General features: G+C 40.4%; 1 protein-coding gene across 9 annotated transcripts in view; it reads left to right on the top strand.

Moving 5' to 3' along the window:
* Positions 1 to 197: 197 nt before the first annotated feature.
* Positions 198 to 14,308, top strand: part of LIN52 (lin-52 DREAM MuvB core complex component) — a 140,484-nt gene continuing 126,373 nt past the window's right edge. For 6 of the 9 annotated variants that reach the window (XM_004739280.3, XM_004739283.3, XM_004739285.3 and 3 more), the window contains exons 1-4: positions 198 to 304; positions 5,771 to 5,845; positions 7,874 to 7,911; positions 13,289 to 13,355. In XM_004739280.3, the coding sequence (XP_004739337.1) occupies positions 274 to 304; positions 5,771 to 5,845; positions 7,874 to 7,911; positions 13,289 to 13,355 (211 nt within the window). In that variant the 5' untranslated portion in view covers positions 198 to 273. Of the gene's footprint in view, positions 305 to 5,057; positions 5,140 to 5,770; positions 5,846 to 7,873; positions 7,912 to 13,288; positions 13,356 to 14,308 lie in introns of all 9 variants that reach the window. The other 3 variants (XM_004739282.3, XM_013058687.2, XM_045072396.1) reach the window with 3 other exon arrangements.

The following is a 14,308-nucleotide window of genomic DNA, read 5'->3' as shown; positions in this document are numbered from 1 at the left end:
CCCTAAACGGGAACCCCGATTGGCCACATGGACGACCGCGGCCCCACCCCCCCTTCCCGAGGAACATAAATAAGACCCTTCAAGAACTTTGCAGTCGCTCCACCTGGTTTCCCTGCGCGGGGGGGTGTGGCCAGCACTGGGGGCGGGGCTAGGCAAAGATTGCCCTATAGGGCGGGGAAATGAGACGGGGCTGCGAGCTGAGGATAGGATTTCTTGGGGGGCGTGGCTTATGGATCTTTGCTTTCCCGCCGACGGTTGGCCACGTCACGTGACATGGGTTGGAAGATGGCGTCTCCCACAGACGGTAAGAGCCGGTTTAGGGATCTTTCCCCTGCAACCTCCTTCTTTGCTCTGCCGGGGACTTCCACTCTGTCTGCCCCGTAAACTAACGCTTTTTTCTTCTTGGGCTCCAACTCTTTGCTTTCCACTTTTCGTTTCCACTGCGAGTTCGTCCTCAAGCTCGGTAGTTCTTCACAGAAGCTCTGGAGGTGCCCGGTTTCCCCTCTGTATCAAGAGGGTGAAGGAGGGCACCCTCGTGGGGCGCATTCTTGGCGAAAGGATTAGGGTCGCCCTGGCCTTGCCTTAGCCCCATTTGGGTGAGGCAGGGCCGAGGACCAGATACTGCTGGGGTAAATGCGGTGACTTAGGGTAGCTTTCTCCTTCTCAGGCACCCCACTGAAGGGTCGATTTTCTTTTGGAGCATCTGGAACGATTCTCTCAAATCCTAGCTAGGGTTGGTTACTGATCTCATTCCGGGATTAAGCCGCAAGCAAAACCTGATACTCTCCTGTCTGGGTAGATTGGCACCGTTTCCCTATCATGGCCCCTCCCAATGAGAGTCCAGAGGAAGATGAGAATTGAACACTTCAGTGTGGTCATATACTTATCACATACAATTTTGCTTCTACTGTATGTGTTGTTTACCCAGGATGAGTGAGTGAATGATTTCTGTTTATATGCTGTCTAAGATGTAGGGCATTTCAGATACCAGTTAAGTGGTTTTGGAATAACCACGTTTTTGCGCGCTGTTCTGCCTTAGTTATGGTTTTGCAGTCATTTCTGAACTCATTTAAATTTTGCTTCTACCGCCACCATCCCCATGTCCATTTCATTGGTATGTAGTTTTTTCTTCTCAAACACATTTTGTGTTTGGAAAAAAATCTTGGAAGTTTATTTCAGGAATAAGGAAATTCAGGCCAGGAGAGCTATTACTGAGTTCCCATTATATGAAAGGCTTAATGCTAAGTTCTTTGGGAAAGGTAAAGATTAATCAATCATGTAAACACCTTTGCACTTTCAGGTCTTTCTTATGTATTTATTTATTTGTTATTTTTTTACCCTTTTAAAAAGAAAGAGAGAAGCGAGAGAGAACGTGTGTGGGAGGAGGAGGAGGAAAAAGGACCAGGAAAGAATCTCAAGTGGACTCCTCTCTGAGCTTGAGCCCCACGCAGGACTCGATCTCACGATCCTGAGATAATGTCAGGTCTCATTTTAGATGTCACCTCTCAAGAGAAGGTTTCCCAGAACACACAGTATCTGGAATTGCCTGTTTTCCCTATTATTTACTATCTCATACCTTCATTGTCAGCATAGTTATTCTGTTTGCCCCTTTCATGCTGGTTTATAAACTCCAAATCTTGTCCTGTTAATAGTTGGATCCCAGAGTTTAGCACAGTGTCTGGCAAGCAGCAGACCTTTTAGAATATTTACATAAATAATATATTAGCCTCAGGTTTCAAGCTTAACTTAGGTTTTTTGAGCACATATGCATACTGTATAAGAAATTATGGGTGTTCAGAGTCAAAAGAGATTCCCTGGGGTGCCTGCTTGGCTCAGGCAGCCAACTCTTGATTTTAACTCAGGTCATGATCTCAGGGTCCTGAGATTGAGCCATACCTGGGGCTCCATGCTCAGTGGGGAGTCTGCTTGAAGATTCTCTCTGTGCTCTTGCTCTCTCTCTCTCTCTCAAATAAATAAATCTTTAAAAAAAAATAAGGGGTGGGGGAAAGAGAGAGAGCGATTGCTTCTCCTTCCTGGATGCTGTCTTAAAATGTATTTTTTCTTGCCAGAAAAAAAGGATTATTTAGAAAGTTGGCTAAGGGAATGGGGAGTTACTATTTAATGAGTAGAGAATTTCAGTTTGGAATGGTGAAAATATTCAGGAGATGGATGATGATGGTTACACAGCAGTGTGAATTTTTTTTTTTTAAGATTTTATTTATTTACTTGACAGACAGAGATCACAAGTAGGCAGAGAGGCAGGCAGAGAGAGAGGGGGAGGGAAGTAGGCTCCGCGATAAGCAGAGAGCCTGATGTGGGGCTCTATCTCAGGACCCTAGGATCATGCCCTAAACCGAAGGCAGAGGCTTTAACCCACTGAGCCACCCAGGTGCCCCAGTGTGAATGTTCTTAATGCCACCGAATTGTACCCTTAAAAATGGTTGAAGTAGTGAATTTTGTTATGTATATCTTACCAGAATTAAAAAAAAAAAAAATCAGCCAGGTGATAGAAGTAGAAGTAATTTCTATTAAAATTTTTAGTTTATTACTAAATTGTTTTTATATTTATAAGTTTTATAGGTTTTATTTATTTTTTTATAATATTTTATTTATTTGACAGGCAGAGATCACAAGTAGGCAGAGAGGCAGGCAGAGAGAGAGGGGGAAGGAAGTAGGCTCCGCGATAAGCAGAGAGCCTGATATGGGGCTCTATCTCAGGACCCTAGGATCATGACCTGAGGCATCCCTAAGTTTTATCGATTTTAGAGCTATGTTCCTTGTATTAGATTTTTTTCCTGTCTTCTCTATTTCTTTTACCTTTTTGGCTAGGAAAAATATTGGAAACATTTTTCCCCCATTCGTCTTCTTGCCATCTTTGTACTAACTCAAGTTTGCATACTTGATTTTTAAAAAAGGTTTCATTCATTTATTTGGGAGAGAGCACATGAGCAGAGGGGGAGGGCAGAGGGAGACAGAGAAGCAGACTCTGCTGAGCAGAAAGCCTGATATGGGGCTTGATCCCAGGACCCTGGAATCATGACCTGAGCTGAAGGCAGACCCTTAACCACCTGAACCACCCAGGTGCCCCGCTTGGGATTTCTTTAAAAAGGAAAACTTTGAAATTACTTAATGTATGAGAGTAGTACTCATAGCAGAGTCTGAGTTATGCTCCAGACTTGTGGTATCATAAGACCACCGTTGTTTGTTATCAGATCCTATTCTTGATAGGTCACTTTTGTTATAGTTGAGCTACCCATCACCAACATTCCTAAGGAGTTTAAAGTTGGAATTTTGTGTGTTACACACAGCTTTTCTTTGTTACAATTTTTGGGTGCTTTAGTTAAGGCAATTTATTAGGGTTGAGTTCTTTGCTGATTAGAATGTTGCTGGAAATTCCCTTAGACTATTTGGGGAAAAAAATTCAAGGTAGAGAAAAATACATGTTGAAAAATTTTATACATATGTCCATTTTCCAGGGAATGAGGTTGTAACTGCCCACCCATGCCAGATTTCTGGAGATGTCACTCACCCAGAAAATATTAAGAACCACTGTTTAGATCATTAATTAATGCACTTCGTTAGGATACTGAGCACAAAATATGTACTCAACAAATGTTAATTGTTACTAATTTTGAGCACTTAATGTGTGCCGAGGCAAAAGTGGCAAAGAAATGGTATCGAAGAATTAGGCAAGGGCTGGATCATGCTTTTTTTTTTTTTTTTTTTTTTTTTTTTTTTTTTTTTTAGGGTATGGGCGATATACATTCATGAAATTAGCTGGGAAGAAGTCTCTTACTCTGAAGAGTGACACAAATTGATTGACATTTAAAAAAATCAGTTCTGGCTACTTTGTGAAGAACAGATTTGGGTAAAGAGGGGAAGAGGTAAGAATAGAAGCAGGGAGAACTGTTGAGAGCTTCTGAAGTAGTCTTCGAGAGAAGTGATGAGTCTTTGGTTAATTCATTTGGTTTCATGGTGTGTTTTGGAGATGGAAACTACTGGATTTACTAATGGATTGTAATGGAACGTCGAAGGAAAGGGAGGCATGAAGGATGGATGATTTTTAGGTTTTGATCTGAGAACTGGGGTTCGTGGTGGTGCTATTTCTTGAGATGTAGGTGGTTTTGAATGTAATTATTGGACTCAGAAAGATTTTCACACTAATGGAGAAGGATGTTGAGAATTATCAGAGTTCTGGCAGAGAAGTTTGTTAAATAGCCTCTTAGTTATACTTCTGAAGTCCTGGGAAGGATAGGGACTGGAAATATAAATGTGGAGTTATTGACATATATATGCTGGTAAAGGCTATGGGGCTAGATGAGATCTCTTTGGAGGCTTTAGGTAGAGAGTGAAACCAGCCTGGGGTGGGACCTGAGTGGAGGAAAGGAAGGAAGGAGTTGGTGAGGTAGGAGAAAAATCAATTTTACAGAAGCTGGAAGTGGAGTTTTTCTTTTCTCTCTCTTTTGTTTTTAAGATCTATTTATTTATTTGAGATAGAGAGAGAGAGCATGTGAGATGAGGGTGGGGGGAACAGAGGGAGAGGGAAAGTGGGAAAATCTTAAGCAGACTCCTCACTGAGTGTGGAGCTTAATGCAGGGCTTGATCTCACAACCCTAAGATCATGACCTAAGCCGAAACCAAGAGTCAGACACTTAACTGACTGAGCCACCCAGGTGCCCTAGAAGTGGAGTTTTTCAAGGAGAGTGGTGAGCGTGTAAATGCTGCAAAGAAGTCACAGACAACAGAGAAGTGACCACTGGGTTTAGCAACATAGGTCACAGATGACCTTGACCGCAGCACTCTCCATGCATAGGGGAGCAGAAGCCCAGTTGTCTTGGGTTAAGAAGAGAATGTGAGGTGAGGAAGTGGAGATGTCAGGATAGAAAACGCAAGTCGTTTTGTAATGAAGGAGGAGTAAGGAGGTAATGGGGTCATGGAAGAGTTTTTTTTTTCAAAGAAGGGGAATTCTAGAGCAGGCTTGCTTGCTGATGAGTATGAGCCAGGAGAGAAGGTAGAAATTGTGCAAGAGAGGTTATTCAAGATTATGTCTTTGACAGAGCAAGAGAAATTGACGTCCAGAGCTCTTCAGAGGAGTTTGTCTTAATTGGGAAAAGTCTAAGAGTATGAGTGAAGATGCAGGTGGGTTTGTTGAGATTTATTTTTCCTAATACCCTGCTAAAATATTGCTCCCCATTTTAGAGATCAGAGATGTGAAGTTTGATGAAGGAGAATGATTTATTTGGATAATATCATGCCCAGGAGTATCAGTGGTTATATAACTCAGATTTCTTTTTTTTTTTTTTTTAAGATTTTATTTATTTATTTGACAGACAGAGATCACAAGTAGGCAGAGAGGCAGGCAGAGAGAGAGAGAGAGAGAGAGGGAAGCAGGCCTCCCGCAGAGCAGGGAGCCCGATGCGGGGCCCGATCCCAGGACCCTGAGATCATGACCCGAGCCAAAGGCAGCAGCCCAAACCACTGAGCCACCCAGGCACCCCTATAACTCAGATTTCTGAAGCACCTGGGTGGTTCAGTCAGTTAAGTGTCTGCCTTCAGCTCGGTCATGATCCCAGAGTCGGCTTCTCCCCCTGTCCCTCACCCTGTTTGTGTTCTCCATCTCTCTGTCAAATAAATAAATAAAATCTTTCTAAAAAAAAAAAGACTTCCAAGTGAATGTTCCAGTTTGTTGTGTTCTTTGAGACTAAAATGCTGTAAGATGTAAATTAACATGTTTTGTGTCTTCTTGGCTCTTCTTCGTGTTTTGTTCTAGGGACAGATCTGGAAACATCTTTGCTAAGTTTTGAAAAACTTGACCGTGCCTCACCAGACCTTTGGCCAGAACAGTGTAAGTTTTTGGTTTCTTGATATCAGAATCAATACAGCAGAACCCAGTGCTACTTAGAGAGATTTTTGGTTATCATTTAACTGTAATGGTTAAAATTTTGATTTTACTTCACAGGGAAGAGACTGAATTCTGTGGTCTAATGTTAAGAATAGCTGTCTGGTAGTTTAACTTTTCAAGACACAGTGTGACTCAGAAAATGATAGAGGGCCTTAAAAAATTGAATCACTCTGTAATAAGTTCAGACAGTACAGAGATACAGAAAGTAGTAGTTCCTCACCTCCTTCACTCACTCTTGTAAACTCACAATTCATAGTTTGGTACAAATCCTTTTGGCTGGGCGCCTGGGTGGCTCAGTGGGTTAAAGCCTCTGCCTTCAGCTCAGGTCATGATCCCAGGGTCCTGGGATCGAGCCCCACATTGGGCTCTCTACTCAGCAGGGAGCCTGCTTCCTCCCCTCTCTCTGCCTGCCTCTCTGCCTACTTGGGATGTCTGTCAGTCAAATAAATAAATAAAATCTTTAAAAAACAAACAAAAAAAAACATCCTTTTGGCTTTTTTTATGATTATATACGTAAACAAATATGTATTTTTAAAGTATACAGCAGGGCTTTTTGCATTTGTTTGGATTTTTGTTTTATTTTTGTTTTTGTTTTTGGTATAATGATGGGGTCATATGTACATGGTTAAGCTAATGTAGCTTAACTCATTCTACCTAGTAATTTATTAATGGCTCTTTCTATGTTAGGTGTAAATCTACTTCATTTTCCTAAAGTATTTTATTATAATGGATAAACTGTAGTTTATATATTCCTACCCTATTTGGATACCTTAGATCCACTGTTTAATATTACAAACAACTCCGTATGTATCTTTGTGCCCAAGGAAGAGGATGGCTGTGTGTGAGAGGGCCCATTTACCCACATACCAGCCAATACCGGATGTTACCAAAAAATTTTTTTAAAGATTTATTTATTTATTTTAGAGGACAGGGAGGGGCAGAGGGAAGGGGAGAGAGGGAATCTCAGAAAGACTGCATGCTGAGCACAGAGGCTGATGGGAGGGGGTGGAGGTGAGAGGGTACTGTTCAGTCTCATGGCTCTTAGCTCAGGATCTGAGACAAAACCAATTGTCAGAAGCTCAACCAACTGAGCCACCAGGTGCCCCTGGATGTTACTAATTTTTATTATTTTTTAATTCATATTTCTTTATTAGTAAGGGTGAACAGTATTTTAAAATATCTGCCCTTTTTTTTTTATTTTGACAGAGAGAGATCACAGATAGGCAGAGAGAAAGGGGGAAGCAGGCTCCCTGCTGAACAGAGAGCCCGATGTGGGGCTCGATCCCAGGACCCTGAGACTATGACCTGAGCTGAAGGCAGAGGCTTAACCCACTGAGCCACCCACGTGCCCCATGCCCTTTTTTTTTTTTTTTAAACTTGACAGAGCACAAGTAGGCAGAGTGGCGGACAGAGGGAGAAAGAGAAGCAGGCTCCCCACTGAGCAGGAAGCCCGATTCAGGGCTTGGTCCTAGGACCCTGGAATCATGACCTGAGCTGAAGGTGGCCACTTGACCAACTGAGTCACCCAGGGGCCCCTGAATATCTGCTTTTTATCTTTATGTTTTCTAATGTGATTCTTCCCTTGAGATATTTAAATAAACAATTACCCAGTTAACAATCCCTGACAAGACAGAATACTTAAAAAAGAAATTTAAACTTTCTGATAAGAGATAGTGTATCTCCCCAGTCTCTCATCTAACTGAACTCCTGTCCTTGCAAGTTCGGTTGAGGCATTTTCTCTAGGAAACTTTTCCTGCCCCCTCAGTCTGATAATAGATTTCTCCCCCGACCCTTTGCCATCATGCCTGGTATCTTTCTTGGAGCACTTAACCAGTATTATAGTTACTGAGTTACTCTTTCTCCTCTTCCAGACTATAAGCCCCTTGGAGACAGGGATGTTTTCTTATTATTTAGCTCCTCTATGTCTGGGGCACTAAAATGTATATTGAATAATGTGTTTTTTCTTTTCAGTACCAGGTGTCGCTGAATTTGCAGCTTCCTTTAAAAGTGTAAGTAATATTTCACTTACCTAATGAAGCTTACCCAGTGTTTTGCTCCTTAATAGAAGTTCAAAGATCTGTTTTCTTACTCTCAAGAAAAATATCATAGGCTTCCAATCAGATTGTAACTAGAGCCCTGGAAATCCGTGTATATTATCGTCATGTTGATAATAATGTCTTCCTCTGTTCAGATGTTCGTTTTGGCATTTTGACCTTTGCCTATTAGCCTCTTTTCTTAGCTTAAAAGCTTTTAAGGTAAAGCCATTGGAATCTTTAATGTAACATCAGTATTCTTTTTTGCCCAAACGATGATTTTGAAGCTTTTCTCTGTTGTTTATGGGATGCATTTGACCTTATCTTATATCTCTTTACTGGCTTTTGAAGTTTCTCAGTGGCTCATCAAAAAGCAAAGGAAGATATTCATTAGAGCCACAACCTCTGTACTTTCTGGGCAGCAGGTGCTGTGGTTGATGCTGTCCACATATTCTCTTACAGTCCCACAACCAGGAGAATGTGATTATAGTATCAGCTAGCGCTTACATAGTGCTTACCATATCCCTGGCACTCTTCTAAGTACTTTATGTATATTATTTAACCTTCACAAAACCATGTGGGGTGCAGGTACTATTATTAGCCCAATTTTATAGACAAGGAAATGGGCATAGAGAGAGAGGTTAAGTAGGTTATCCAAGGTTATATGCTATGCATGTTAGAACCAGGCTTTGAATCCACTATCTGATTATTAGCATCCATACTCTTTTTTTTTTTTAAAAGATTTTATTTATTTATTTTACAGAGAGAAATCACAAGTAGATGGAGAGGCAGGCAGAGAGAGAGGGAAGCAGGCTCCCTGCCGAGCAGAGAGCCCGATGCGGGGCTCGATCCCAGGACCCTGAGATCATGACCTGAGCCGAAGGCAGCGGCTTAACCCACTGAGCCACCCAGGTGCCCCAGCATCCATACTCTTAACACCATATGCAGAAGCATTTGAGTCCAGTGTTTTTTAAAAAAAAAAAAAAAAAAAAAAAGCACTAAGTGAAAGAGAACCTTGGAAATTACTTACCCAAGTTCTAATGAGTGACAAACCAGGATTTGAATGCAAGTTACATCTATTACAGAGCTCATGCTCTATCTAGTAAACCATGCCTTTGGGGATTTATACTATAATTCTCATTTTTTAAGTGAAGTGTGGTAGTTTTAAATGTTTTTAAAACTAGTTTTAAATTTTTAAAATTTTGTTTTTAAACAGACTATAGAGGGGTATCTGGGTGGCTCAGTCATTTAAGTGTCTGCCTTCTGCTCAGGTCATGATTCTGGGGTGCTGGGATTGAGCCCCACATCAGGCTCCTTGCTCAAAAGCAGGCCTGCTTCCCCTGCTCCTCCCTCTCCTGCTTCCCCTGCTCGTGCTTGTTCTCTCTGTGTCAAATAAATAAATAAAATCTTAAAAAAATAAAATAAATTGTGGAATTCTTCATTGCCTGTATAGGGAAGAGCCACTGTAGCAATGAAAGTTCAAGAACCTTCTGTACCTTGCTATGTGCTTAGTATTCTCTACTTATTATTAGAGTTATAGGTGCTGAGTTAAATATTAAGGCCCCCCTAGGGGCACCTGGGTGGCTCCATCAGTTCAGTGTCTGACTTTTGATTTTGTCTCAGGTCATGATCTTGGGGTCATCAGATTGATCTCTGCATTGGGCTACTCACTGGACTTGTCCTTCGTGCTCTGCTGCTTCTCTCCCTGCTTGTTTTCTGTCTCTCTCAAATAAGTTAATAAAATCTTAAAAAAAATAAACAGAAAAAATATATAGTAAGGCCCTGTGGCTTTCAGATTCCTTGAGAATATCTGCTCAGAGGTAGTTTAAACTTGGTAGCCTCCCATTTATTCAAGATCTTGGGTTGTATGAAAGCTGGCTGGTGCTCATTTAGCATTCAGTAGGGGCTAAGCATGCAGAGTTCAGGAAGGTGTAGGGTTTTGGAGTCAGACACACTTGGATTTGAGTCCTGAATCTGCTGCTTCACTCTCTGTGACCTGAGCAAGTTTCCTAACATTTTTGAGCCTTAGTGGTCTTATCTGAAGCTACCTCATAAGATTCTTAGTGTAAAATGCTCTCATGCATGTAAAATACTTTGCATAGTGCCTCAGACATAATAAACAGTTCTCAGTAGCTATAGTATTAGATTAGCTTTCGTCCAGTAGATAGAGTACAAAGTACCTAACATAATTTTCTTACATTCTCATTCATACTTACTTTTCAGGTCAGTTAATTATATTTGGTAACAACTAAATATTTTGAGTTATAAATAGAAATAAGAGGTTTTTTAAAAAAAACTTTCATTAGGGGTGCCTGGGTGGCTCAGTGGGTTAAGCCTCTGCCCTCGGCTCAGGTCATGTCCTCAGGGTCTTGGGATTGAGTCCCACATTGGGTTCTCTGCTCAGCAGGGAGCCTGCTTCCTCCTCTCTCTCTGCCTGCCTCTCTGCCTACTTGTGATCTCTCTCTCTGTCAAATAAATAAATAAAATCTTTAAAAGATATATAAATAAGGGGCGCCTGGGTGGCTCAGTGGGTTAAAGCCTCTGCCTTCAGCTCAGGTCATGATCCCAGGGTCCTGGGATTGAGCTCCGCGTCGGGCTCTCTGCTCAGCAGGGAGCCTGCTTCCCTCTCTCTCTGCCTGCCTCTCTGCCTACTTGTGATCTCTCTGTCAAATAAATGAATAAAATCTTAAAAAAAAAAAAAACCTTTCATTAAAAATTTTTTTAAAGACTTTATTTATTTGAGAGATCACAAGTAGGCAGAGAGGCAGGCAAAGAGAGAGAGGAGGAAGCAGGCTCCCTGCCGAGCAGAGAGACCGATGCAGGACTCAATCCCACGACCCTGAGATCATGACCTGAGCCGAAGATAGAGGCTTTAACCCACTGAGCCACCCAGGTGCCCCAAAATATGTTGTTTTTTGAAAATCTGATTATGTATCTACCTCTTTTCCCTAGAGGTATGCACATTCATTTTAAGTTTTGTTTCTGGGGGTTGGGTCATCCCGGGACCCCAGGTTAAAATCCCCTGGTATAGTCTGTTTCCCTACTGGTGGCCAAAAATGGCAAATTTGACCAATAGCCTTCTAGGAAAGGAAGTATAGAATAGTGGTTTCTGTACTCAGACTTCCTGGGTTTGAATCTTGGGTCCAATAGCTATGTATCCAGAAGCAAGCGATTTATAATCTTCCTGTACTTGTTTTTTTTTCTCCTTTGTAAAATGAGGAATAATACCTGTTTAATAGGGTTGATTAGAAAATTAAGTCATATGATGCATTGGTCGCATAGTATCCAGCAAATCTTAATTAAGGAAAAAAAAGAGAAGAAAGACTGAAAGCTGAAATAATGTTTCTCAGCCATACCCCTGCCTACACAACAGAATCATCAGTGTGCAGTTGTGGAGCTTTTAAAAAATTCGTATGTACTGGTTGTAGCTTGGGATGTGTGCTGGGAGGCTGGACCTGTGAACACTACAGTGGGTGTTCACTTAGCTTCAATTTGTCATGTTTGTGTGATAGTGACACAGCATTCTGTTGCCTTTCTTACCTGTGGAAAAGGAGGGGGTCCACTGTTATGAGATGTGTTTGGATCTTTTTTAGTTAAGTGTAGGTTTCAACTTTGTTTTCAAATGAGCTGTAGAACTCTTCATTGTCTGTAAAGCAAAGAGCCACTGCAACAAGTTCTAGAACCTTCTGTACTAAACACAGTGTGCATTGTTCTGTTATCTGGTTTGTATGTTTAAGATGCTAAAATGTTTTTGAAGTTAAATGGACAGTATTACATTAAAAAATACACATGTAACGTCCCTTGCTATGTTCTCTCCAATGGACCCTCATTCCTCCTCCAGTATTCTAAATCAGTGCATCTGGAGTGTGTCCAGGGCATCGGTTTTTTTTGTTCCATAGATGATTCTCATGGGCAACTAGGATTGAAAACTGTTGCCCAAAGTTATTCCAAGAATGGGCTCTCCTTCATATTTTGTAACTTCACTTTTCAGAGATGAGAGGATGGGGTGTCTGAGTGGCTCAGATGGTTAAGCGTTTGACTTTGACTCAGGTCATGATCCTAGGGACCTGGGATCGAGTCCCACACTGGGCTCCCTGTTCCTTGGGGAGCCTGCCTCTCCCTCTGCCTCTGTCTGTCTCTCTCTCTCTGTCTCTCATGAATAAATAAAATCTTAAAAAAAAAAGAAAAATGAGAGGATAATTTAAAATTCTAAAGTTTTCTAAAATGTCTACAATAAAATGAAATTTGAAGAGATGATCATTGCAATCTTCTCACGAATTGAGGATTTCCTCTTTTTAAACATTTTAACTGAAGTATAGTTGACATATATTAGTTTTGGGTGTACAACATAATGAATCAACAATTATATATATTACATTATTGTTTACTGTAGTCCCCGTGCTGTACTTTTCATTTCTGTGACTTATTTACTTTATAACTGAAAGTTTGTACCTCTCAATCCCTTTCACCTATTTTGCCCATCCCCCCCAACACAACCACCAGTTTGTTCTCTGTATTCATGAGTCTGTTTCTGTTTTTTATCTGTTCATTTGTTTTGTTTTCAGTTTCACATATAGGTGAAATCATGTGCTATTTGTCTGTTTTTGTCTGATCTATTTTCACTTAGCATAATACCCTTTATGTCCATTTATGTTGTCACAAATGGCAAGATTTCATTTTTTTTTTAAGATTTTATCTATCTTAGAGATAGTGAGTGTGGGTGGGGGGAGGGGCAAAAGGAGAGAATCTTCAAGCAGACTCCCTGCTGAGTACTCCCTGCTGAGTACTGGGCTCAATCCCAAGAACATGACCTGAGCCAGAACTAAGGGTTGGTTGCTTAACCAGATGAGCCTCCCAGGTGCCCCAAGATTTCATTCTTTTTAATGGTTGAGTAATATTCCTGTGTGTGTGTGTGTGTGTGTGTGTGTGTGTGTGTGTGTAGAGAGAGAGAGAGAGACATCTTTCTATGAATCTTCCCCTCTGCCAGAAAATGTTACTTCCTGATGGTCTCAAACAGTTTAGTTGGAGGCTTTTACCAGAACTGAATTTCAAGTAATTTCTTTAATTGCTTTACTAACCTCGTATCTATGAAATAGTAGTAGTAGTCAGACCTTTCTTCTAAAATCATTTCCCTGAGACCAGCTGTAAAAATGAACAGAATTATTTTGCAAGGTCAGTTATTTTGTAGGTCATATCTGAACCTAGAGAAATCTGGGTTTTTGAAACTGTAACTTGACAGTATTTTCAAACAACCTGAAGGCTGTGTGACAAGCTACTTTTCTGTAAGAAGGAAGATGATGGTCTCTTTACATTTTGTGTGTATCTGAGTGGTTATATTCTTATATTCTGACAGCCTATTACTAGTTCTCCACCCAAATGGATGGCTGAAATAGAACGTGATGACATTGACATGTTGAAAGGTAAGCAGTGCTGGTGACCTCTAACTTTTAACCTGACATTTATGTTCCTTTACAAACCATCTTTCCAATTTTCTCTCACTGTTCCCTTACAAGTGTTTGCTGTAGTGAGACTGCTTACTTAACCAGGCTGATTGATGTTTCTTTATATCTGAATGCTTATCTCTATTTTTCCATATGTATAAATCCCTTCAATTCAGGACCCACTCATAATGATTTCTTCTGCTGCTAAATTCCTGTAATTATTCTTTTAATCCTAAAAATTCCTTTAATTAACTTTTTAATTAACTTAATTCCTTTAATTAACTTTTATTTTGTATAATGCTATAGTTGACAAAAGCTGTTACATAAATTTTTCCCGTTTAATTCTCATAAAGGTCATGTGCGTTAGGTATCATGATATCCAAGGTTCACAGGTTAACTTAGCCTAAGATTTATTAGAAAGAGTTAAAATTTAAACTGATATTTTAAATCCAGTCTCTTACCAGTTTAACACAAGTGCCTTATTTAGAAATTACTGCTATATATGGTTGTCAGTACTATTAATTGATAGTCCTCTAGTGGGTTAAGACATGTCTTTTAGTTCTTTCTATCCCATCAATTTCTCCCATAAGGAATACTATAAGTAGTGAATATTGTTGTTTGATAAATGACTTGGAACTCAACCACAAAGTAGAAATTTAAATTAAAAAACATTAATTTTCCTTGATTTTGCTCTACTTTATTTAACTTTAACATCTTTCCGGTGATAAGATTCATGATGGTTGTAAAGTAATAGACTGAAATTAAGGTAAAAATCTGGCATTCTTGAGCTATTTAGGCAGCTGAACAGATCAAAAAAGTCTACTTATGCCAGATATGGATAATGAGTGTGGCATGATAAGTGGGAGAAAATAACACCTTTATTTGACTTCAGAAGTAATTCATTGTTCTGCATGAAATGCTTAAATGGAGAT

This window comes from Mustela putorius, unplaced genomic scaffold, assembly GCF_011764305.1.
Source record: "Mustela putorius furo isolate JIRA1106 unplaced genomic scaffold, ASM1176430v1.1 tig00000129_pilon_pilon_pilon, whole genome shotgun sequence".
Taxonomy (NCBI): domain Eukaryota; kingdom Metazoa; phylum Chordata; class Mammalia; order Carnivora; family Mustelidae; genus Mustela; species Mustela putorius.
Note: the sequence above shows the minus strand (reverse complement) of the source record. Positions and strands in the feature narration are given on the sequence as shown.